This window comes from Amblyomma americanum, chromosome 1 (genome assembly GCF_052857255.1).
Source record: "Amblyomma americanum isolate KBUSLIRL-KWMA chromosome 1, ASM5285725v1, whole genome shotgun sequence".
Taxonomy (NCBI): Eukaryota; Metazoa; Arthropoda; class Arachnida; order Ixodida; family Ixodidae; genus Amblyomma; species Amblyomma americanum.
Window position 1 is genome coordinate 28,040,204 of NC_135497.1, and position 26,457 is coordinate 28,066,660.

The 26,457-nt window shown below is 47.7% G+C and overlaps 1 protein-coding gene across 3 annotated transcripts; it reads right to left on the minus strand.

Annotated features, from left to right (window-relative positions):
* Window positions 1–518: 518 nt before the first annotated feature.
* Window positions 519–25,349, minus strand: LOC144112075 (uncharacterized). Of its 3 annotated transcripts, none has more exons than XM_077645153.1 (3): window positions 20,237–25,349; window positions 6,154–6,348; window positions 519–1,110 (listed from the first exon to the last, which is right to left on the minus strand). In XM_077645153.1, the coding sequence occupies exons 1-2, from the start codon at window positions 21,587–21,589 to the stop codon at window positions 6,211–6,213; spliced, it is 1,491 nt and encodes a 496-aa protein (XP_077501279.1). In that variant the 5' UTR covers window positions 21,590–25,349; the 3' UTR covers window positions 519–1,110; window positions 6,154–6,210. The 3 variants fall into 3 exon arrangements, 2 of the variants coding, with proteins under 2 accessions (XP_077501279.1, XP_077501284.1); XR_013310193.1 differs by lacking the exons at window positions 519–1,110; window positions 20,237–25,349 and adding exons at window positions 6,509–9,251; window positions 9,310–12,026 and having other exon boundaries at window positions 6,120–6,348; XM_077645158.1 differs by lacking the exon at window positions 519–1,110 and adding an exon at window positions 6,509–7,174 and having other exon boundaries at window positions 6,120–6,348.
* Between the last annotated feature and the right edge of the window lie 1,108 nt (window positions 25,350–26,457).

Genomic DNA, 26,457 nt, shown 5'->3' on the forward strand with positions numbered 1-26,457 from the left:
GAATCCCTTTTGCGCTCGCACCGAACGAAAGAATAACTGGAAGAGACAGTGGGAGTCCTAACCTCGAAAGAGGGACCTCCAAATACTGCTTTCTCTGAACTGCGAACCGCCGGCAAGAGAGGAGAAAATGATCTATTGTTTCAACTTGCCCACATGATACGCAAAGGTTTGTCGCAGCGAACCCACATCTGCATAAGTACAAATTTAAGTGATTGATTCTGCATCGCAGAAGCGTCATTGACACCTCACAAAGCCTTGATTTACACCACCGGATATTCCATTGGAACTTTAAATGGCTAAAATACACGGTATTGAGCAATGGATCACTCAGGTTGGCTGAAATATGTTGGAAGCGCTGGAAACGTGAAGTTTCTAACAATGAGGTGAGGGACGGGATAGATTACAGGAGCGCTGAGAGCTGACCTTGCCAATAAATCAGCCACCTGAGGGCCCACCGTCTTCCTCTTCCCCAACTACCCCCCCCCCCTTTTTTGATCTGACCTAGTTCTTGGCGTCAATAAAGTTGTTTCCTGCTCCTCCTCCCCAGGACATAGTGTACAGGATGAAGTGAGGAAAAGAGGAAGTGAGAGGAGAGGGGAGCGCATTTGTAATCTGCGCTAAAGGGTTGACTGTCGATTCATACAGAGATGAAGCAAGGCAGGGCAGCAGGACAGAAAAGAAACAGTGGTGGAGGTTAGGTTTAGCAATAGCCCAGTCACTCTCAGAAAATTTGACTATTTCGACACTCATGAACCTCTCTGAAAGCAATGCCTGACAGTGCCATCTGACCTAAAATTTGGAAATAGTAGTCATGACGCCGGTCCAGTCTGAGGACACCAGCGTCGTCTTTCTTGATGTAGGGTGTTTCCGCGATTTCATCGACTGATTTTCCTTTCATGCTGCGGGGCCGGCGTTTAACTTCAAGTAGACCGTCAGCCTTGAGGATGCGATTCGCATGGGTAAAAAATCAGTCTGTCGGGTGATGCGGCCAGCCATGGGCACGATGGATCGACAAGTAATCCATTTCTGAATATTTCAGCGTCGTGGCCTCTTGTCTTTAGTACAGAGATGTAGCGCTGCACTGCGGCTGACTCATTGGTGATGCCATACCTAGAAAAAAATGCAAGGTAAACATTTCATGAAATAGGCGATTTGGCAAAACAAATATTTGAGATTGTGAATACAATCATCAGTATACAGTACAATCTTCCTATAAGAACTACTGGTGAGGAAAGAAAGATAAGAAGACTTTCCACCGAACTGAACTTGTACAGCAACATCCCTGACCAATGTAAAAATCACTGCGCACGTACTACAGTATATTAACCTACATCTTGGTTTTAGACAAACGAGGCATAAATTGCACTAACCAAATAGAACACTACTTTATGAAGATGCATACAATGAAAATGGTTCAAGCGTATTCCATACGCAAACATTGCACCAGGTGCTTTATTCTGCATCTATACTGGCGATGCGGCACAGTGTTAACTGCTAAAAGTGCCTGTTAGCCGGCTATTATCCACGTACCATCAGAATTGTGCTGCAGCTGAACAGGAAATATAGGCTTAGGATTACATAATGTAACGGGTAGAAATATACCGGGTGTTTCAGCTAACATTTTCAAAAATTCCTGAAAGTATTGGGTTCAATATAGCAAAAAAATAGGTGTGGTCGGGTTGCAAAAAAATGTGGCTTCGTCATGACGGATCGCCGCCACATTTTTTCGTTCCGCGGTGCAATTCCTAGAGAGCGCCTTTCCCAACCAATGGATTGGGCGTGGGGAAACAACAGCGTGGCCTCCAAGATCGCCCGATTTGTCACCACTGGATACATCTTCCTCTAGGGATTCGTTAAGAGCGAAGTTTTCAATACGGAGCCAGCGAACCTCGAAGACCCGAAGGAGCGTATCGAGATAGCAGTTGAACAGATTCCCCGAGAGAAGCTCATTTCTGCTGTGAATTCCATCAAAGACCGCATTCTATTGTGCATCGCAATGGACGGCAAGCATATTGAACACGTGATGTGAGAACAGCTTCTTTTCATCACATATACTACAGCGTGTCCAAAATTAGACTTTACTGATTAAAAAAAATGTGAAAAGCTGTACGCTAATGCCGATTTTCACATTGGTAATGCGGCCAGGCGGACGTAAATTGGGGTAATAATTGTCCCCGTAAATTCAGTAATTAACAAACTCATTAATTTATTATTGGCTGAAGTTAGCGTGCATGTTTATATTGAGAACTTGAAGGCCGCTGCATTTCAGGGCTATTCCATTTTGTACAATTTTAGTAACGCGCCTGTGTCCTGAGATGCGCACGTCTAAAATATCGTCCCGGTTCGTCTAATTACGCATGCGAGACAGCGGCTGTCGGCGTGAAGCACCTCCCTCGTGTGACGCAGCTGTTGCGTATGGCACTCCGCTCGCAATAGTGTGCAGCGAGCAGCGACGCGGATGACTTTTCGTTCTGGGCCAGCGTTTTCCTTCTTGGCGATCGAAACCAATGAGCCCCCTTGGGTCGGCGATAAGGGAGAGCTGTTTCTTTAAGCGATCGCTTCTACAGCCGGTAAAAAGACGCGATGCCGCTCGCTGCCCACTCTTGCAAGGCGGAGTGCCATACGCAACAGCTGCGTTAGACGAGGGAGGTGCTTCACGCCGAGAGCCGCTGTTTCGCACGCGTAATTAGACGAACTGGGACGACATTTTAGACGTGCTCCACTCGGGACACAGGCGCGTTACTAAAATTGTACAAAATGGAATAGCCCTCGAAAGCAGTTGACTCCAGTACCCGATATAAACATACACGCTAACTTCAGCCAATAAAAAGTTAATTAATGAATTTTTGTTAAGTACTGAATTTATGGGGGCAATTATTACCCCAATTTGTGTCCGCCTGGCCACTTTGCCAACGTGCAAAGACTGCATTAGCGTACGGCGTTTCACATTTAAGAAAAACAAAATCAGTAAAGTCTAATTTTGAACACGCTGTATAGTTATTTCCTGTAGTGTACAAGCGGGGTTGCAACCAACTAAATTCATAAAAGGTACAAATTTCATTCATTCATGTTTGTTATACACCTAGAAAGTGCTAAACATCTGCGGACAAGGTTTGCTAATTAAGTACTAGCACTTCTTACAGCACGGGACGTGTCGGATCCAGCACACGACAACCGCATTGAACCAGCCGGTACGGAGCACCTTAGTGCTAAAATTGCAATGTTTTCAATTTGATCGCGTCTCACATAGCAAACTAGTCCTAGACCTTCAGAGCATTGGTCTTCCACTACCGATGGTGAAATGGATTCAAGCCTACCTTAGTAACCGAAAACGGTTCGTCCACGTCAATGGCTGCTCCTCTGGAATTCTACCGGTTGGCTCTGGGGTCCCCCAGGGTAGTGTCCTTGGCCCTGTTTTATTCTTAATATATATTAATGACATCGTTGTCTCAGTTGACATCGCATCTGTTAGTATAAGGCTATTCGCAGGTGACTGTGTTCTATTAAAGAACTATTCGTTGTACCGAGGACCACATTGCTTTGAACAATATCCTTAATGCTGTACAACAGTGGCACAGCCTTTGTTCTATGAAATTAAACAGAGAAAAATCTGTCCGGGTAACTAAAAAGAAAACTCCGTTTCAGTTTTTGTACAAAATCAATGAATATCCAATAATTCAGGTCCACGAGTATAAATACCTAGGTGTGACGATAACTAATAACTTGAACTGGACCAGCCACATTAATAAAACCTGTGCATCAGCCTTTAGGAATCTAGGTTTTCTTCGTTTTAAATTGAGATCAGCCCCTTCCCATGTTAAGCTGCTTGCATTCAATATCCTTATCCGGCCGCAGCTGCCAAACTAGAAATTATACAGGGAAAAGCCGCTCGTTTCATATTCAATTCATATGGCCGATTAGATTCACCATCGTCTCTGATGAGTGATAACAACATGTTGACGTTAGAAAGCGACGAATGATTTCCAGGCTGCGGTTTTTGTATCTGCTCAACAATCATCAACTTGGTAAGAATCCACAAATGTTCATTCATCCAAGTGCGAGTCGTCAAACTCGGCACTCCTACCATCACAACCTGGAACCAATCTTTGCAAGTACTAACAGATTTAAGAATTTTTTTCTTCCACGCACTGTCACCCAGTGGAATGCACTTCCAAGAGATGTTTTTCCTGCTGATATTGTAACAGTTTTTGAAGCAAGTTTACGAAAAACCCTGGGTTGATTTTTTGCTTCACTGATTGCTCATTCATTTTTCCCCTTTCTACTGTATATCATGTGTTTGCACTGCGCCCTGTTCGTTTTATATTGTGTGATTGCTTGCCAATGGTGGCGCTGAAATGCATTTTTCTTGTGACCTATATTGCCCTCCCTGCTTGGTCTTCAATGGGTGCAGTATGTTTTAAATAAAGAAATAAATAAATAAGAATATTTTCATCTACGAAGTCATTCTCATGTATTGTAGAAGTCAAGCCGATACCACATAAAAGAAATAGACGCTTGACAAAAATAATGCAATACATGTCGATATACCAGCTCTATTCAAAGTTAAAAGCAGTATCAGAGAAGAGTACCTTTATCCCCTTCAAGAAGCTAGCGACGAAATTAAAAAGATTAAAACAAACTCTTTCCGGAGTTAACCAGACAGGCAGAACGCCGGGTGTGCTTATCAGTGTTCCCAAAAGCGACGGCCGCATAGCAGACGATGACTATCATTTTTCTTACTCCAAGCGACGAAGCAGTTGATAACGCCGGCCGCGGTCTAAGCTGAGCGCCGAGGTTCTATAGCAAAAGAGAGAGAGAGAAAAGACTTTATTTACACTGACACAGACCTCGGGGCAGGAGCTCAGCGAGAGGGAGGGTATCCCCCTTGCCGGCCCTACTGCGCCGTGTCCGCAGAGAAGGTATTGGAGTAAGCCTCCTCCGCCAGGCGTAGGACGATATTTTGTATGTACATCCGCACTGCGGATGTTGCGGATGTAGGACCCCCAGGCAACTTGATCAAGGGGATATCAGTTTAGCTTCCGGAGATTCAGGGCATTGCATTCATTACGACACGCCACCAGCGGACGCTTCGCTTACGCCATACTTCCAGCGCTCCTCGAGCGTTCAGTTTCGGTCGCGTGCGGGAAAAGCGTCGGAGTTCTTCGCGCTGCAGGGCTCTAGAAATTGATTTTTTTTTTCGTTTCAAAAACTGGTATGACATCGTCTTGTTACGGCATCAAACTCCCAACTGGGACTAATCACCCATATCTACAATAATTAAAGCGTTAATTTGTGGATTTTTGTTAATACTTGGATAATTAGAGGGGTTTTGCAGCATATTGTGTCCGCTGGGGCAGAGAGTGTTAAACTACACCTATTTTTTTGCTATTATTGAACCAAATATTTTCAGGAAATTTTTGAAAGCGTTCGTTGAAACACACGGTATATTTACAAAGGGTATTGCCGATATATACAGCAAGAGACAGTCAAGAAGCTATACAATAGGAAGGAAGGAAGGAGAAGGAAGGAAGGCCTCAGACGTTGCTGGCACATACCCAAGGGCCAGCGCCCGAATAGACTTCGTCTTCCTCGTCCACCACACACAAGCACCATACTTCGTCGTCTGCTTTGTCCTATATATTCCTACATAGGCATTTTTTTCTAATATATTATACAGGTGAATACAGAAGCAACAAGAAAGGAAACACCGGAGCGTGTGGGTTCCACTCTTTCGAGGGCCATTGCGTCCGACATGGCCCCTCATAGCAGCAAAACGGTCCAGTCCAGAACGGATATAGAGGTGATGCTTCATGTCATCCCCCTATTCGCTTCGATGCGAGGCCATGTCGGATGCAGTGACGCTCTACAGAGTGAAAGCCACGCTCTCTCGTGCTCCCTTTCATATTGCTTCTACCTGTACACACTTCATGCATGGTCCATTGCTAAGCTGCTCTCCCAGTTAAACACTGCTGTTGCTCCTGCTGTTACAGAATGCATTCACGTAATGCAGAAGATATAGCAGGACTAGTTGACAAGATGTCATGTCGCAGATACAAAGAGCATGAAAGATGGGAACAAGAAAAGACAACACGAGCGCTGCACTATCAAAAGCTACATGCTTAACTGTTTACAGCCTTCTATTTTATTGCTTACTGTATTGCGCGCACACGTGACAGATCCTTCTGGGCTGTGAAGTTACGCAAGCCCTTCTCAGTCGAAGCATGCCGTTTGAGGACGATTCCGAAAGATGATGCAGTCACTCGGTGCAGACGGGCTTCCCTCCATTCTTGGTTGTCGGCTTGGTGCCTTGAATTTTGCTCCAGCCTCAGCAGACGAGATTTGTAGCCCCTGAAAATAGGAAAAGAAAAACACGGTCTTCGGAAACAATGCACCTGAAGTCATGTACTAAGATATGCACATTACAGAATATATTCAGGACTGTGACCTTATTAAGTAGGTATATCATAAAGTATACATGTCTTGACACATCTTGTGTTGATGCACGCACCTCAAGAATGGAAGCTTGCTGATGAGCACAGTCCACACATGTATAGTCCCCAGGCTGACACGACTGAAAGAGCATTGTCCTTGACGGTGTTGTAGCTGCCGAGTTTGTGCAGTGCAGCTCGGGCGATAAGAATAGTTGAAAGTCACGGGGCACCAGTGGCTTCAAGTTCAAGTGGGCTGATCTTCGCTGTTGGCCCAATCTTACACTGGCTTTCAATCAAGTCCCCGCTTTCAAGTTGCCTTGTAAAAATTTACGGGCAGACTGACGAGAGCTCCGCTCCAAGCGTCTTTATTCTTGCAGCCATATCGACAAATGATGGTATGTGCTTTCTAGAATAATAAAAGTTTCTTGTTAATGGTTCACATAGTTGGCCTTAATTGCCGTACCGCTCTCCAATCAATAAACTGTCAGTATAAGGGTCACGTGGGCTGCTTGCGACTGTTGGGGCAGTGCCGTGCAGGCTAGTTCGGGTGGTGGCTCGGAGTAGTTGCTTTCCTTCAGCAACAAGAGCAGAAAACAATGCAGCCATGCTGTGGCTACACATACTTCTTCCAGCAGCATACTGATGCCTTCACTGTGCCACTGCTTGCCAGCCTCACTTCGTGTGGCTTTGATGTCTTCCGCTGACTTCTGTAGCACGTGAGCTTTGGCAGGACCTCATCACGACTGCAAGATGTAAAACACAGTACTTGTAGAACTTTCACGCTGTGCAGTAGGCAAGAAAAATGGCTGTCAGTTCGTCGTTATATCGCAACAGCTCAACTCCATGTACGCAGAAATGAAATGTACGAGCGAAACGAAATGCATGTGTCGCTTGCCTCGTCGCTCGCTTCTGCGACAGAAACATTCGTTCCCCCTGAAGTACACTACCGATTAGCCAGTCACACTACCGCTGGCGGTACGAGCTTCCGGTTTCTCACATCATGTTTTTCTCTGTTAAGACTTGACAGCGCACCGGTTTGGTCATCACTGCACCGATACACAAAATATTCCTTTTGCCACCTCAGGTGGCGCAGCAAAACTTTTTCTTTTCGGTAATGCAGGTGCAAACACGAGCTACGAGCTGCACAGGGCAACGAGCGACCCGCAGAACGAGGTGAACGTTGAGCCGGGTGCAGTCACTCGATCGGAAGGGCCACTGCGCTTTGGAGGTCAGCGCACTTTCGGTGCATCTGTTCGCTTGCACGTTTGCTTTATGTCAAGCAAGTCCAGCTGACAATCCGAGCAAAGGACATATCCACAGCTGCACGTCGCCGCCGCTGGCATGAGATTTGCTCGCAAAGCGACGGAGCGAACGACGGCGGTCCCCATCGCACCGCCCTCTTACTCGCGCACATGGAGCCCACACTTTAGCTTACAAATGATACAAATTTGCGCAATACCTCGACGTTGACACCGCAGTGCGAACCGACGACGGATCCAATTAGAATTCGGTTAACATCTTATGGCTGCGCTTCGAAGCGCGTTCGGTTGAGTTCCCGGCAAGGCGGTAAAGGCCTAGCTCCATCTGACTGAAGCCGCTTGGAACTTTCGTCAAGTGCCGCGTCCACTGTAAATGCCCCTTGGCCATTGGTGCTTCAAATGCTGCGCATCAACGCTATAGACAGGGCCGAAGGCACTTGCTCGGCTTGGCGTGCCTATCAAGCAATGGCCGACCAACGATGGCATGGATGATGATGATAATTGTAGTGTTGCCAGACTGATTTTTCTAAAGGGTCTGTTATGACGCAACCGTCGTCGTACAGCAATCCGGGTGATCTCGTACGTTTTCTCTTTGCACATAGCGTACATGTGCTAGTAAAGTTTGAGGCTAGCTTGCAACAGGGATTCCAACCGACTACATATAAACTGACGGCGTACCTCCAATTGTATGCCTTCCCCGGCATTCGTATGAAAACTGTCACGCAACCGTTCGTCATACAACGTTCCGGTTGGTGTCATACGATTTCTCGTTGCACATAGCATACGTTTCTTAGTCACGTTGGAGGTTAACTCACGACAGGGATTACAACCGAAGACATATAAACTCACGATGGGACATTCATGCTTTCGCCTTCACAGCATGCTTGAGTATTGTTCCTCAAGGCGCGGTTGAGGTGTTCACCGGCGAAGTGAGCCAGTTATGCGCGTTTCTCTCCCCCAAATCCAGCGCAGGGTCTAGACCACTTCTAGCACCGTGGTCTATCTAAACTGCGAATAAGGCTAGACTGGGAATTTGCTCCGGTCAAACGGACAAGCCGGGAAGGAAGGATTGAAAGGGGAAGTCCATGACGCAGAACAACTCTATGAATCAGGCGCGCGTACCTCGTCGTGCACAGTGCTTTCTGGTCCAATCCACCCGCATGCAACGCTATAGTATACAGCCAGTCCCGGCAGCGGCAGCCACGTTTTAAAGCGAAACGTGCTCAAACTGATCTGCACCAGTGGTGCTGCCGGCCGTGCTTTCGCGGTAGGTTATGCATACATAACCTTTCCGTCTTTTTTTTCGGAATCTCGTGCGGCAGCGAACGGAAGCGGTTCACATCATAAAAATTCTATTTGGAATGAAACATACAAGCAGCTGCTGAGATCAACCATCTTTTACTCTGGCACACATTTCGCAAGTCGAAATACCAAGTAGTCCTCCCTGTGCAGCCCCAAAATGGGGTCACGTGGTGGCGTCCGCACCGCGTCCTCAAAGCTGCAGGGCGAGCAGTTTGACCATGACCTGCTGGTGGACCAGGGCCTCGTTCTTGTCGCAGAGCTGCGGGCAGCAGGGACGCGGTGAGGGCCCCGCGCGGCTACCGTGCTCTCGCACTGACATTCTCGAGGAGGTCGTCGATGAGGCGCCGGGCGTCCGCGGGGTAGGGCCTGCGTGCCAGCTGAATGCCCCTGCGCAACTGCAGCTCGACAAGGCTGCGCGTGAGCGCCCGGTTCTTGGCCAGCTGCACCTCAAAGGCCTCATGGTAGATGTCGGCCGTTTTGGCGTTGTCCTGGGCCTCGGCCCGCTTTGAAATGGTGCTATCATGAACACAGAACTATTTGGTTAGGGAACATGCAAATGGTGGTATCATGAACACAGAACCATATGCAGATAGGTGAACCAGGGAACCTATCACTCCAGTAAAAAGGTGCAAACGCACACAGAATCCTGGAAGGATTCTGCATAGCCAACAAAGCCCACATATATATTGGCTCAGCATCGTTGTGACAGAGCAGCCAAGAAATCGCATTCCTCACAGGGAGGTCACAGACAAATTAATGTGCGCATCAATGACATCCTCCTCGTGAGTCTTCAGGAATGCCTGCAGCTGATGCAGTAGACCAGGAAGTGATGAACAACTGGTGAACAAGCAAGTCGTCTACAGGGCCACTGTGGATACAACAGCAAACACTGAATCGGACACCCAGTGCGAATCCTGCAATAATGTCTCTCACGGCCTGTGAGGCACTTCGCACCGCAGTACAATTTTTGCGACCGGGAAAATGTTCAAGTTTCTAAGATTTTAATTTGCAATTCACTGCTTGTTATGCAGAAAAGCATACTGTAATCCCAGAGTATATACCTGAATAAATGTGTCCTTTTTATTTTTCTTCCCAATTTGTTATTGAGAGTTTTGAAGGGGGACCTAAATACCATATTAACGAGGCATGCCTGTATAACCATGCAGTATCCGAAAAACACCACCTGGTTTCGCATGATATGCATGGCCTTCGTAAGGAACGTCCCTCATTCCTGCTATGACAAAAATGCATAAATGGTAGAGCAGTAAGTTGAGCACACAGAAAAGGTATTATGCAAAACTTTCTGAAGTAAACAGCAGCCAGCAAAATAAGTTTCAGTTTTCATTTTCAGAGTTTTTTCAATGTTCCTGTTGTGAGGAAGCCCACTAACTTTGCATGCATCTTCTAATGTTGCGGCTGTATCAAAGGAGGAACAGCACAATAAACACTGCCACTATCGTGGGCGCGATGCATAGGGAGACTCTTTGGATACCAATGATGGCAGGGGGGTCAGCTTTATTTCGGCCATGGAAGAACAGATGTAATTTGCAGATAGTGGCTACATACAGAGTGCTACAAGGTGGCATTTCTGGAGTGCACCCATGGCAATAAACAGTCTCACAGTAAAGTATTCCTAAACCATGGTCGGCTCCTGAAGAGTGAAGCAAGAGGGATTTCTGCATATTTCCTACCAGTCTGCTGGCACCTAATGATTGCCAAATGGCCACTGCTTCAAACTACATTTCTGGTCATGTGCCACACTGTGTCAAAAAGATGTGGCACCTTGCCCATTTTCAAAGTTCACTCGCACTTGACAAGGAAATGTGAGAACCAGTCAGAAAGGCAATGCTGCAAGCAATACGGCACTTGATGTAAATGATAGGATTTCAAACTCAACATAATATGTCCGGCAGTCTGTCCCACATTTCCATTTAAGAAGGGACGCAACTTTCAGCAAAATTTAGTTCACTTCTAGCTGTATTTACATGAAATATTTTGAAGCAGTTTAAAAATAATTTTATGACTACTCTCATCAAACGTCCCTGTTTTATGTGTACAACATTACTTTCCGACATATATTTTTCTTAAAGGCTGCAACGCTAAGAAAATATGGCAGAAGGCTAGTTAAACTTTCATTGTTCTGGCAGGGTGAAGTCTGTCTTTTTTTTGCAAAGCTCAACTTTTTGTTTTGAATTTTTGAGATTCAGTATTTGTTGACATATTAAATTGAGAAGACAATTTCATACAAGAAGTTTAAAATTCATAAATTTGAAAAACAACGGTTGTCTAGACCTGCGCTGCGGTCCTAGGAGTGCAACGAAACAAGTGGGCCAGAAAACATAAAATTGTTGGGGAGAAGTATGCTTCGTAAGGCAAGTATCTAAGCAGAAAACCTTAATGAAGAAAATTGCCCGTTTCTTGAATGTTTCGTCACAATTCTCAGCCGCCGAGGTTTCCGAAACAATTTTTTGCAGTACTTCCCAGTTTATTTCAATAATTAAATTTGGGGACAGCAGAGTCATTCCAAGCGAAAGGGGGTGTAGCAAATTCTTGGTATTTTAGATTTAGCTGAGAAAATTTATGGAAGGCCAGTTCCAACAGAAGTGTAGAGACCTTCTTTCGAAGAAAAATTCTCCATATATCACGCTCCAAAGTGTAAGACATCACCTTCATCTGGGCATTTTGCGAAAATTATTGTTCAGGAACCGCTCATTGTCGGCAAAGTTTATCTCCGCATGTAGTCTGATATTGAGCTGCCCTGTCATGCCTAAAAAAATAAACTGTGGATGATGCCATTTTGCTTTAAAATGGAAGTGCTTAACAAGAGAGAAATTTGAAGATTTCCACATTTTTAAAACTAAACTTGGAGTCTATATTTAAGCAAACTTTTTTGGAGTTTTGTCTGAAACCTTGAATCTATAGCAAATTTTTTTTGAGTTTTGCCTGAAACCTTGATCTAACACTGTTTGCATTAAAGTTGAACCTTGCGTTGTTCTCTAATTAAATAAAAAGTATCGATTTCTGCGGAAACGGCCACATTGAGGACCAGAAAACGCTATGTGGGCAATGTTGCTAGACAAAAAAATTAGCCAAATGGTCAGCCCATTTAGTTTCGCATATTAAAAAAATTGGAAATATATTTTTGTTGGCGAGAAATAAATTTTTATAAGAGTTCCAGAGATGTGGTGCCAGCACCTGTTACGGCCCGGAAAGACACTGTTTTTATTTTCGGCCTCGCTAAACTCTAGCAACTGCCATTAGCGCTGGACATATTGTGAGAAGATGGCGGAATGGAGCCATTTCAGTGTTTTAAATTATTCTTAAAGAATATGTTATGGCGGAATACTCATAGTATAAAGGATGTTGCAAGTTATTCTCTATAGATATGACCTAAACGCAGGATTTAAAAAGCCAGTCTGAAAGTGTTAGATGGGTAAGAATTTATTATTTACATTGCACTTGACTGAGGCATCAGCCTCACCGATTATTCAACTTCCAAAGCTGTGGTGTATAGCAAAGGTAATGTTTAATAAACAATTTGTTTTGAATTAAATGGGACACCTTGTATATGCAAAAAATATGAAGGGGAGACAGCATAGTACAGCAAAAAAAAAGGTTATAACATCATGTGGCCTGAATTGGGAACAGCTGGGGATAAGAGCTAATGAAGAATACCTAAATAATCTGTGATTTGCTGATGACATTGCCTTGCTGAGCCACTCACGAGATGAATTGCAAAGCATGATCAATTATTTAGACAGGCAGAGCAAGACGGTGGGTCTAAAAATTAACATGCAGAAAACCAAAGTAATGTTTAAAAGCCTAGCAGGGAACAGAAGTTCACAATTGGAAGCGAGGTGCTAGAAGTGGTAAAGGCCTACTTAGGGCAGGCAGAGACTGTTGGTCCGGATCATGAGAGGGAAATAACTAGAAGGATAAGAATGGGGTGGAGCGTATATGGCAGGTTCTCTCAGATCATGAATAACAGTTTACGAATATCCCTCAACAGAAAAGTGTACAACAGCTGTATCTTGCCGGTACTCGCCTACGGGGCAGAAACGCGGAGGCTAACGAAAAGGGCTAAACTTAAGGACAACGCAGCGAGCCATGGAAAGAAAAATGTTAGGTGTAACGTTACGAGACCGGAAGCGGGCAGAGTGGGTGAGGGAACAAACACGGGTTAATGACATCCTAGTCGAAATCAAGAGGAAAAATAGGAATTGGGCAGGGCATGTAATGCGAAGGCAAGACAACTGCTGGTCCTTAAGGGTAACGGAGTGGATTCCAAGAGAAGGCAACAGTAGCAGGGGACGGCAGAAAGTTTGGTGGGTGGATGAGATTAGGAAGTTTACGGGGATACGGTGGCTGCAGCTGGCAAAGGACAGGGTTAATGGGAGAGACATGGAGAGGCATTTGCCCTGCAGTGGGCGCAGTCAGGCTGATGATGATAATGATGAAGATAGATGGCGTGCTCATATACTTTTGTCGGCATTCTTGGCGATATGAAAGCCGCAGTTACCTTCGTTTCAGTTTTACCTCTTGCCTTTGCAAAGAACACTGTGTTTTCAAGGGCAGGGCAGCAGCCATTTTTCTTGCATTTACTACAGTGCATTGTCAAATGGGCATACTCCCATACGGTAGGCGAATCTCGGCCTGTATTCCAATCTGTGTCCCTTTTGAAAACGTCTTTTTCAGCGACACCCAATTGGCCAAAATGCCAGAAGCAGATGTGCATCTACTTCCGCCATTTGGGGCAGTCGGATGTAACCGAATGGAATTTTGAAAAAAGACAACGCGCAAAACAAACAACACAGGGAAAAGGCAGACGAAACAAGTGCAACTCTGGAACTGTGTATTCACTTCAGCAATAATAGCAAGAATAGATCAGCAAAAAGGCAAGACCAGGCTTCAACAAGCTGGCTATCCTACTCTGCTCAGTTGCCAAAGCGTTACTGAAAAAGGCTAAAAAAAAGAAAAATGTAATAACAGTGCAAAAAACGACGTTGCTAAACAGTTAACTAAACTTGTGATAATTCCTTATATTCATAAGATGGCACACATCTGAAACTATGCTCAGGCAAAGTTTAAAGTTCGTGTAGTTTTTTTCCACCCCCAAGAAGCGGTTCTCCTTGTGTAACAAAATGGATCCAAACAAACCGAAAAAAGCAGAATGCCAGAAAAAGCATGTGACGCCGTTTGTGAAATTTGCAGTGGTCGTAGTTTATCAGATCCCGCTGACGTGTGGGAAATCTTACATTGACCAAATGGGCTGATGTATTAATGAGCCTTGCTGACCATAATCGCGCGTTAAATAACGGCATGGTTACTCTCTTGCCACATTACTGCAAAGCCTGCGGGGAAAAAGAAGAAAAAATGCCAGGCGAAGCTGAAGGAAACAAAAATCCTAAGAAGGGGAAAATACTACAGCCCGTGAACTTATAGAGGTGTTCCACATCAACAAAGGCGGAAGAGATTATGTAAGAACGCCCTGCTTAAAATTGACAGAAAAGAATGTGTCTTTTTAGATATGGGCTGAGACACTTTTTCTAGCGCCATTTGTTACATTTGTTACCTTTTTGTTTCTACTTGTGCGCATGTGTGGGTCCCTCTCTGCTCTTGTCTTGTCTATATATTCACTCACTATATGAACACAGTGAACGCCGATATCTTTTCGCTTTGTATATCCTGGATTAGCTGAGCTAATCCACGTTAATTTTTGAACTCCTTCCTGCATTCCTTCCTTCAAGGCGCGGTTGAGGTGTCCATCTGGGAATGATACTGTTGCTGAATCTTTCCTTTTCGAAAGGCCAGTTTCCTCTCGTGGTGAGATTGGGGTATCCATCGGGCAATAGGAGCAAAGGCTCGTGATTAGAGCACTCGGCTGCTGAGCCGAAGGACGCGGATTCGAATCTCGCTGCGGCGGCCTCGTTTTGATGGAACAGAAACGCAAGAGGCGCCCGAGGAGGAGGAGGAGGAGGAAAAATTTCATTGAAGTGAAGGGGAGTTGGGCGAGCTTATGTGTGGTGCCCTCATTCCAGGGTTCCACTGGCTTGAGCTGCCCTGCGGACTTTTTGTATGAGGGCCCGTTGGTCCTCCACGTTATCTCTTGTCAGCAGCGCGTCCTTCCGTTCAAAAGACGTGTTTTCCGTCTGTAGAGTGTTTGGTTTGGCCCCGCATCCCAACGAAATGTGGAAAAGCGTAGGGCGAGCCTGGCACCAGGGACAGGTATCGGAGTATAAGGTTGGGTGTATGAGATGCAGTCTATTGAGGTTTGGAAATGTGTTCGTCTGTGTCTGCCGCCAACAGACGGCATCTGGGGTGTCTAATTTCCTATGAGGTGGAGGGAAGTGTCTCCTGTGAAGACGCTGAAGCTCGAGGCGTTCGTTATACCTAGAAGCTAGAGGGGTAAAACTGGGCACGGTTTGTGGCTCCGCTCGGCTGATGATGCCTCGAGATAGAACATGTGCCCTCTCATTTCCCCTTAGTCCCTTGCTGCCGGCGGTCCTGGCGATTTGGTGGTGCTTGGTGAAGGGTGCAGTGCCCATGAACCGACTGACGTGCTTGGGAACTCGGCCTCTCAGCAGGTTTCGACACGCGTGTTGCGAGTCTGTTATCACATGAGCGCTTTGGCCTAGGGACTCGTAACGCCTAGTGGCAATGGCCACGGCGGTGGTCTCCGCGGCCGCTGGGGTTTCGGCTCTTACAGAAGCAGTGAATAGAGTGGGGAAGCGGTGGCTCACTTCCGCCACTGCGTACTTGTTATGGTCCGCGTATGCTACGGCGTCAACGCAAACCACGTTCGGGGAATCGGCTAGGCGTCGGCGTAGGCAGGTTACCCGCGCCCGTCGTCTGCCTGTAGGAACGTCTTTAAGCGTATGTTTTGGTATTGGGGCCACGCTTATGTATTCGCTGTGTTGTTTTTCTAGAGAGGATTGAGCATACAGTGCGCGGATGTCCGCAACTGTGCCTACTCGGCGTAGGATAGCCCGTCCAGGTTGGGTCGTCTGAAGTATTAGTGTTTGAAATGCACGGATAGCTTCTGTTAGTTCCGTAACTGTGTTGAAGATTCCTAGTGCGGCCAGACACTTCGTCGAGGTGTTTTTAATAAGGTTAAGGGCCGTCTTCTATACCCTCTTATGATGATGTCTATTTTCTACTCCTCTCCCTTTGTTAGCGTGTGAATGGGTAGTGCGTGATTCAGCTAAGTACCAGTGCTTCCACCAGGCGAAGAGTGTCTTTTTCTCGCAATCGTTGGTGATTCTTGGTAATGCGGCTGATCATTCGAGCTATCTGGCTATAATTGGTTTTTGGGGAAAGGATCTGGTTTGCGGTGGTTTTGAGGGTGGATGGTGTGGATAACATGATGGTTGCTTTGTACCCGAAGGCCAAGAATGCGGATCATTTTAACTTCCCTGATGGCTTGACCCTCGATAGTGAGGTTGATGGGACCTGGAGAGACGTATCTCGTATTACCTCCGATTTCTCCGGGGCGCAGTGGAGGCCATTTTGAGAGGCGAAGTCCTCGACGATGCGGGCTGCTGATTGTAGGGTGGTTTCTTTTTGGCCTAGGGTACCCTCTGAGGCCCATATAGTTACATCATTCACGTATATGATAAACACTACATTTGGAAATTATTGTAGTGCACGCGACAGCCTGAGCATAGCAATGTTGAAAAACAGGGGAGAAATAATAGCTCCCTGAGGTGTGCCTTTGTGTGCATATCTTTGACCACGGAGCGTGTTTTACCGATGCCTATCGTGGCCGTGCGGCCCGTGAGGAACGCACGCACGTAAGCAAATACTTTTTCTCCGCCGGTAAGTTTATTTATGGCTTGAAGAATAGCCTCGTGAGATATGTTCTCGAAGGCGCTCTTTAAATCTAAGGCCAAGATGACATGTTCTTGACCTCTGGGGATGTTGGTAAGCCCCTCTCGCAAGAGCAGGGAGGCGTCCTGGGCCGAAAGCCCCGGCCTGAACCCAACCATAGTAGGAGGGAAGAGATCATTGTCTTCAATATAATTTTCGAGGTGAGTGTGGATGACCCGTTCATAGAGTTTTCCTAAACATGATGTTAGAGAGATGCGCCGGAGAAAATTAAGTGACAGCCACTTGCCGGGCTTAGGAATGGGGTAATTATGGCATGACGTCAATCCTGAGGTACAATACCCTTCTGCCAGTGTTTATCATTGAAGTAGTCAGTGATGGCTAGGATATGCACATGACTGAGGTTACGAAGAATAGCGTTTGTGATTTTATCCGCTCCGGGAGGGGTGTTGCGCTGCGATGCATGGGCTGCGGGTTGTGCCTCGGCTATTGTTATTGGGGCATCAAGCGTGGGGTTTGGAAGGCCGTTGTAACTGGTTGGACAAGGTGGTATTGGAAGGCCGCCAATGTAACGCGACCGCAAAGCGTCCGCGAGTTCCTTGTCGGTCCGATGGAATTGTTGAGCTATTGTTTAGAGTGTACGATTTGTGGCCGATTTGGCTTTGTCGGGTTCAATGAGACTGCGGAGGATGGACCAGGTTTGCTTGCTTGCTGCTGTTGTCAGGAAGAATGAAAAGTAAAATGCACAGGCCTGCCCACTGGCTCAAGCTGAACCACAATCACTACGATGTGCTGAAAGTAGGAGAGTTGAAAAATAGGATAGAAAAGGCGCGCGCTATAATGTCCCAGACCGATCCCGGAGGCAGTGCAATACTCGTTCAGCGAGATGAAGCAGGCCTACAGAGCCTCACGCTAGCTCTACCCAGGCCCCACCCCTCCCTATATAACAAACACGCAACACTCTGGCGCAAACTGCAGACACACACTCCCCTCACCTCTGACCCTAGCCCACTATCACCCCTCCTTCCCCACTCCTGCCTGCACCTAGTGCCCAGAACCATTCGCCTCTTCCCTCCACATCCTCTCCCTCTTCCCGGCGGACCCTCCCCCGCGCGGCCTAGAGGACCTCAAGACCTGGGAGGACTGGGAGACCCTGCTGCGCTCGGAGGACCCGGCCGTGCAGACAATCGCCACCGGCCGGGCTGCCAGTGTTATGGACCTTAGGGACATAAACACTTGAGTGCAGTGGGGTCGTGCGGAGACCCAGGGGCGTGCCCCGACTTCCTCTCCAACAATAAAGTTTTTTTCTTTCTCTCTCTCTCTCTCTGCTGTGTTGAGATTATTCTGGGGCCCTCCACTACGGCATCTCTCTTTTGCTCCCAATTTCCTGGCTTCCCTCAGGACGCAATTGAGGGGTCCACCGATAAACGAGACAGTTACGGCACCTTTCATTTCCTCAAAAAAAAAACAACATCGAATGCAGTGTACAGCGCGAGTGAGAAATTTGCTGCGTTTTTCCTTTCCTGAAACAAATGTATATATTTTTTTGCTATCTTGGCAGTGCTCTTGAGCTACTCTCTTGTTACCGTGCAGGCTCGTGCAGGTGCACGGCCGCTTTCAAACGACAAAGAATGAGTTCGTTCATAAGGAAAGGAGGAAAAACGCTAATGCGCCCGTGTGCTGTGCGATGTCAGAGCACGTTAAAGATCCCCAGGTGGTCGAAATTATTCCGGAGCCCTCCACTACGGCACCTATCTCTTCCTTCCTTCTTTCACTCTCTCCTTTATCCCTTCCCTTACGGCGCGGTTCAGGTGTCCAATGATATATGAGACAGATACTGCGCCATTTCCTTTCCCAAAAAAAACAATTATTATTATTCATAAGGAAAGGAAACGCGCGACAACTGCCGCATAGTAGGTGGACACCTTACCGGTGCCATGAAAGCATTGATGAATAAGGTCGCGAATGGAGGCAGAGAGTAAGCCTATCCGTCAGGCTACTCTGATAAAATAAAATTGGGTTAAAAGAATTGCAGAAGGGGCGCAATAATTGAAGGCTGCGAGGTGTGCGCTGACATCTCACTGACGTTGTGCAATTCTAGAAGCAAAAGCTTAAGAACAACCAGTGCTTGTACGACCGTTCAGCAGTACTGCATGAAGGTATGCGGCGAGTATCTGCCTTGAACTACGCTCTGCAGTTGGGATTGCAATAAAATGCCGTTTGCGGCCATTAGGCGACAATAGTCGCTCTTGTGCTATCGTTTTTGTTTCAGAGGGGCAAATCCTATTTTCCTTTTGATCCTTTCCGCCTCTGGTGTGATTTTTATTATGTGGTGATCGCTCCCTAGGTTCTCCAGCAGGTTCTCCCACTCAGCCTGTCTCGCTCCTCTGACAAAGGTTAGGTCGGGACTCGTGTCCGGGCTGACGCTATTTCCTAGGCGCGTGGGTTGATTTTCATCGGGTAATAATAGGATGCAGTTTGTATTCTCTGCTGCTATGCATATCGGCTGTCCCTTTTTCTCCCCTTTTTGATAGCCCCAGCTTGGGTCTCTCGCGTTAAAGTCCCAAGCTATGATTAGGGTATTCGATCTTGCTAGATTGCCCGGTTCCGCAAAAAGTCTTTGGAAGTTGCCGTTCTTCTGTCTGGGCGGGCTATATAGGTTAATGATGAACGTGCTTTTGGCTTTGTGTTTCTTTTTGGGAATGACCTCCGTGATTATGTGTTCGATTCCCGTGTCCGTGATTTCATTGTGCTCTATGGTGACTAGGTCTTTGCTAATTAGGGTTGCTATCCGTCCTTTCTCCTGGCATTGATAGCCCCTTAATGTCGGTGTTGCGTTAGTCTCTTGTATTAGATCGGGTGATGCCCCTTGTTTATATATAAACTGCTGTAGGAGTCCTTGCTTACGCCTGTATCCCCTACAGTTCCACTGCCATATGTTTAGTTTGTTGTGTCCTGCCATGCTGATTGATTGGTGTTGCTTTGGTTTTCATTTCCAAATCTTCTGTCGTTGTAAAGCCTATCCCTGACTTCGTTAGTGATTCTTTGAGTGGTTTGGCTTTTAATGAAGCTACGAAAGTATTGGTTTTCTTGTTGTTGTTGCAGTAGCGCATTCTGCATTGTCTGCATTTGTGCCTGTATGCTTTGCATAAAGTTCTTCATCTGCTCCTCTAAGCTATTGTCTTTTGCTGACGTCTGTGTTTGGTTTTGTGATGCCGGTGTTATCCTTGGCGGGCTTCCTGTTCTTATTGTTTGCATCTCATTTATGAGTTTTTTAATTTTCTCCTTGAGCTGTCTGTTTTCCTCTCTGCATAGCTCTATCTCTTTCCTAAGTGTTCTGTTTTCCTCGTCCTGTTTGTTATTATTGTTTTGCCCAGAATGCGGATAAAGTGATTTGGGAGGGCCCGCTCCCCAGCTCACCTTCACTCCGCTCTTTTGCTGCTGTTGCTTTGATGCTGCTTGCTTGGTGCCCTGGGTGCCGAGCGGTGGGAAGGACTCGTCCCTGGGTCCCCTGCTGTGGCTACGTCCCCGGCTCCGGCTTCTTGAGCGGGATTCGGCCTGGCTGACCCGGCTGCGGGAGCGGCTGTTGCTCTCGTTCTCCGGCCCGAACCATCGTGGTCGTCGTCCCCGGCCGCGGCTGTGGCTTCTCCGTTGTTGTCCCGGCTTTCCTTGGCGGCCCCTCAGTTCCGCAGCGGTCTTCAGCCTTCTTTTGCAGTCTCTGGTTCCTGTCAGGTGGTCTTCCCCACATATCATGCACTTGGGTTGGCACTCGTGGTTTTCCTCCGGGTTAGTTGCCCCGCAGCGTCTGCAGGTCCTCGCACCCGGTGTTGGACATACATCGGAGCAGTGTCCCTGCATTCCGCAAACGAAGCAGCACTGCCTCGTGGGTCTGTAGGGGTAAGTCTTGTATTCACCGGCGCTGAATATGATCCATTTCGGGTCTGGGCCGTCGAGGGTTATCAGCGCCGTTTCTGATTTCCCTAGCATCCTTGCTGCCAGGATTTCCGTGCCCTGCGATCTTATTCTCAGCCTGGATTCCAGTTCCTTGGGTGATATTTCTGATGGTAGGCCGTGTATAACGACCCGTGTGACGTCGCTAGGCATTGCCATGTAAGCCTGGACTTGGTAGCTTGTTCCTTGGATCGGGAGCTCTCTTATTTTCCTAATCTCATTCGCAGAGTCGTCATTCGAAGTACTTGCGATTATGATATTGGAGCCCGGCCGGAGTCTGACCAGAAAGTCTTCTTCTTTGATCTTCCCTCCACAAGCCTGTACGATGGCCTGTGTGGCTTGATATGGTTTCATGTCCTGTATTTTGAGTCCTCCTCTTGGTCTGATGATGATCTTCGCGTCGCTCCTTGGAAGCGGGGGCAGGTTTTGCCCTTGATGTCCTCGCCGTCCCTCTGTCTTCGTGCTTTTATTGCTGTCCGATTGCGTCATCCCACCTGCTGCCGTGTGAGCTGGCGCCATCTTGTTCTTTCCGATGGGGTGTGTTGTGGCTTTCGAGTTGGCATCGTTGGCTCGCCCTCTCCCTTTATTGCTTTTCCTGGAGAAATATATCTCCCAATTGGTTTCTTCGTCTTGCGTCAGGTCACTCCCGTTCTCCTGATGCATGCGTTCCTCCTCTCCGTTTTCGCTGGGGCCTGTCCCGGTCCTCGCGTCGTAACACGTGGTCATCGGTACTACCTCCATTTCTTGAGTTTTATCCTGTCCTTGGATCGGACCAGTTGTTATGTTGCTTGCGGTGGGGTTATTCTGTGCCCGAGCTTCCATGTCCGCCGTTCCGAATGGCGTTCGGCTCGGTGGCGCGCACGCTCGGGCGTGGAGGTGCTCGGCTTAGCGTTAGGCTTAGTTCTCCGACCACGTTCCAATAAAAGCCCAATAAAAGTCCAAAAAATGAGCCTACGGGGTCGAAATCGGTGTCCTCGTGGTCCTGGTGTCTTGATCTTTTCGATTTATCCAAAAGTTTTGGTGGAACGATGGTTTTTCGGCACCGAAGAGTCGAAAATTCGCGGAGCCCATGCAGCGCACGTCCACTCGCTTCGATCGCTCGATTACAGACTGGGATGCATTCCGAGACAGCAGCAGACAAATAAAGGACAAAATCACCTCGATCGAGGACTGGAGTGAGCAAATCAGACAAATACAGGAGCGACATACGCAAGAAATAGACAGGACGGAGACCACACCGGAAGTGGACCCTAAACTTCTCAGGCTATGGGAGGCGAGACGTGGGCTCACGAAGAGATGGAAAAGACAGAAACTAAACAGGAAGCTGAAGAAGAAAATAGCGGAGATCACGCAGAAAGCAGAAGAGTACGCAACGCAACTGGCTAGGCAGGGCTGGGAACAGTTCAGCAGCTCACTGAATGGTACACTCAGCACAGCGAGAACATGGCGGATTCTTAAAGCGCTAATGGATCCCAACAAAACAAAAGCAGAAAGCGGCAAAGCCATAAAAAGACTCGTACACCAATTCAAGGGCAGCAACGATGACTTGATCGAAGCGATCAAGACGAAATGCTACGGCAACAACAGGCCCCAAGAATACAAAGGAGAGGATAATCCACACTTAGACAGGCCGATAACAAATGAAGAAGTCTGCGCATCAGTTAGAGCGATAACCAAGAATACGGCAGCGGGAGCAGACAAGATCAAGAATTCGCTCATCCGCAATCTAAGCGATGAAGCAATAGCCCAGCTCACGGAATACCTAAATGAACTATGGGCCACAGGCACCGTCCCCAAAGACTGGAAGCACGCGGAGGTGGTAATGATACCAAAACCAGGCAAAAAGCTTCAGACAGAGAACCTAAGACCCATCTCGTTAACATCATGTCTAGGCAAACTCTACGAAAGAGTCATCACGAAAAGAATACAGCAACACCTTGAAGACGAGGAACAATACCCCCAAAGTATGTCCGGCTTCAGAGCAAACTTGTCAACCCAAGACATCCTCCTACAAATCAAAGAGGAAATAATAGACACAATTCTCAAAACAGGAGAAAATATCGTAATGGCCCTGGACATCAAGGGTGCTTTTGACAACGTCAGTCATGAAGCAATCATGGAAGGAATCAACAATACCGGGTGTGGGAGAAGAATCCACAACTATGTAAGGGCCTTCCTGTCAAACCGCACGGCCACAGTGGGACTGGGAGACCTAAGAAGCGAAACATTTAACACACCAAACAAAGGAACTCCACAAGGATCGGTGATCTCACCGGTCCTGTTCAACATGGCAATGATCGGCCTCGCAAGCAAGCTGAGCAAGATCGAAGGTATCCAGCATGCCATGTATGCGGATGACATCACTGTATGGGTCAACCAAGGGTCACTTGGCCGAAAAGAAGAACTATTGCAGAAAGCAGCGACATGCGTGGAGGAATGCGTCAAGGCTAGAGGACTCGCGTGCTCAACCGAGAAATCAGAAATTCTGCGGGTCGGAAAGAAGCCAACGCCGAAAAAATTGACAGTGCGTTTGGAAGGACAGACCATTCCAGGACGAAACATGATAAAAATATTGGGTATGTGGATCCAAGGATGCAGTAGATGCAGCCACACACTCAGTCTCCTAAAACAATCAACACAGCAAGTCAGCAGAATGATCACGCGAGTCTCACAGAAAAAGCACGGGATGAAGGAGGGAGATACAGTAAAGCTGATTAAAAGCCTCGTAATCAGCCGGATCACCTATTCCCTGCCGTATCACCACATGACAAAGAATGAGAAGGAACAAGCGGACACGCTTATAAGGAAAGCCTTCAAAACAGCGCTAAACCTACCAAGAAATACATCAAATGAAAAACTCTTGATGCTGGGCATCCACAATACCTTCGAAGAGCTACGAGAGGCGCAAGCTGGATCGCAACTAACCAGACTCCAGCAGTCGACCACTGGCCGTGCGCTCCTCCACAGGTTAGGGTATCACAGTAAAGAAACAGAAGGCAAAGTAGCAAACATACCAGACGAAGTCAGGCAAACCATCAGAGTCTGCCCCTTACCGAGAAACATGGACCCAAACCTGCACGGGGCTAGACGAGCCGCTAGGGCAGAGTACGTAGAAAAACACTTAGCTACCAAAGAAAACACGGTATACACTGATGCAGGCCTGTATCCGTGGAACAGGGACACCAAAGAACATAGAGTTACATCAGTGGTCGTCAACCAGAGCCTAGATGCGGTCACGTGTGTAACAACCAAAAAGTGTTCGGTAACCGAGGGGGAAGAAGTTGCCGTAGCTCTGGCAGTAGCTGAAGGGAACCGACTAAATAAATCACTCACGATTCTGACGGACTCGAAAGCCGCGTGTAGAAGCTACACGGCGGGAAGAATATACAAGGGAGCACTGCAAATATCCTCCAGGCAGGGCCTCCCAATACATCATTACAACATAAAATTTTCTGGATACCGGGACACGCCGGAGTGTAAGGGAACCTGAGGGCAGATAGTCTAGCTCGCGAGATGACCCACCGAGCAGACACAACGGAGTCACAGGAACATACCACAACGGTAGAACCCACATATGCAGAAATACTAAATTACCACAGAGGAAGGAGACTGACGTTTCCTCCACCACACCCGTTGCTGGCACAGCACGAGGCAGTGGGATGGCGAAGATTACAAACAGGTACCTTTACAAACCTACACACACTATACATAAGATGTATCCAGGACAATACAATGACACATTCACGTGGTGCGGGGCAACCCCCACGCTATATCATATTACATGGGAATGTAGACACAACTATGCATTCCATAAACTAGAAAAGCCCAGTGCGGAACAGTGGGAGGGCCTGCTCATCAGCAGCGAGCTGGCGGTCCAGAGAGGACTCGTGCGGCACGCAAGCGAGGTGGCAAAGCTCAGCGGGGCCCTGGAATGAGGGCACCGACCATTGGAACTCGGAAGATGAAGACTTCCGGAATCCGCTAAACCCAAAGAAACGAAAATAAAGTTTTATTCATTCATTCATTCATTCAGAGGGGCAAAGGCTCCTGAGAAAGCTTTTATTTAGAGCGGGAGGCTCAAGGCCGTTTGTCGGGTAATTGGGTTGTTAAGGAAGAAAAAAATTTGCAGTGGCTTACCTGGGTTATGCCAGGATATACGTACTGTGAGCTACGCTGAGCATCAATTGCAGCTGAGCAGCAATTTCGCTCTCCTTCTCCATGGCTATACTACACTGGCAAACGCCCCACTATATGTATACCCCCACTGATACCTCATGCGCACAAAATGAGAGGCGCTATCAAGCGGCTCCGGCGCAGCGTCAGACTTAATTGTATCAGGACCGATGTTACACTAATTCTTGTACCCTGGGCTCCTGCTGATTATAATTTATTTGTCTCACATTACCCGCCGCGGTGGCTCAGTGGTTAGGGCGCTCGGCTTCCGATTCGGAGTTCGCGAGTTCGAACCCGACCGCGGCGGCTGCGTTTCACCTCCAATGAAACGCAAAGACGCCCGTGTGCTGTGCGATGTCAGTGCATGTTAAAGATACCCAGGTGGTCGAAATTATTCCGAAGCCCTCCACTACGGGCCCCGCCGCGGTGGCTCAGTGGTTAGGGCGCTCGACTACTGATCCGGAGTTCCCGGGTTCGAACCCGACTGCGGCGGCTGCGTTTTTATGGAGGAAAAACGCTAAGGCGCCCGTGTGCTGTGCGATGTCAGTGCACGTTAAAGATCCCCAGGGGGTCGAAATTATTCCGGAGCCCTCCACTACGGACCTATTTGTTCCTCTCTTCTTTCACTCCCTCCTTTATCCCTTCCCTTACGGCGCGGTTCAGGTGTCCAACGATATATGAGACAGATACTGCGCCATTTCCTTTCCACCAAAAACCAATTATTATTACTCCACTACGGCTCCCCATTCTTCCTTTCTTCTTTCACGCCCTCCTTTATCCCTTCACTGGCGCCGCGGTTCGGGTGTCCACCGAGATATGTGCCCTCCACTACGGCTCCTCATTCTTTCTTCTTTTACGCCCTCCTTTATGCCGCTGCTGCTGCCAGGAAGAAAGGAAAGTGCACGGGCCTGCCTATTGGCACAAGCCGAACCACGCTCGCTGCCGTGTGCAGAAAGTAGGAGAGTTAAAGGATAGGAGAACGAAGATAGAAAGAAAAGGCGCGCGCTAATATGCCACGGCCTGATCCCGGAGGCAGTGCAATACCGGGCCGACCCGTGCCAGAGTGCTTCAAGCCAAGCACTGCGCCATATTCCAAAAATAAATTTAATATCTTGGGTCCAAGGACCCGCAGCAGATATTAAATCAGGATATCAGATGTCAAACGCTACAAAACTAGGGGCCTATTGACACATGAAGGGACGGCATGGGTGGTCTAGTCACGCTTTACACTGCGTTGTAGAGGCCACTTAGCATATCTGCCAATATTTTCCCAGGTGCCGTTCGCTCAGGCTCTGGTCAATGCACGAAATTCCTCGCCATCATGGGTCCCTTGAGACACGGGCGATGACGACGGGAACCAGTGCGCTCACAACGCGGCTCGGGAGAGTGTCTCCTTCCTTCCTCCGCCGGTATGCCCCGCAGTTACCGACGACCCTGCTGCTATGTCCAACAACTTGGCTGTCCTAACCTGCAGACTGGAGCGTGGCAAACGAAGGAAACCTGCACGACTTACGGCC

Bases quoted from the DNA above. Each gene is read 5' to 3' on its own strand.
- LOC144112075 (XM_077645153.1), bottom strand. From the start codon at position 21,589: ATGGAAGCTCGGGCACAGAATAACCCCACCGCAAGCAACATAACAACT. The intron at 6,349-20,236 runs GTGAGCTGGGGA...TCCTATTTTCAG, and splicing joins AGCAAAAGAGCGGAGTGAAG to GGGCTACAAATCTCGTCTGC.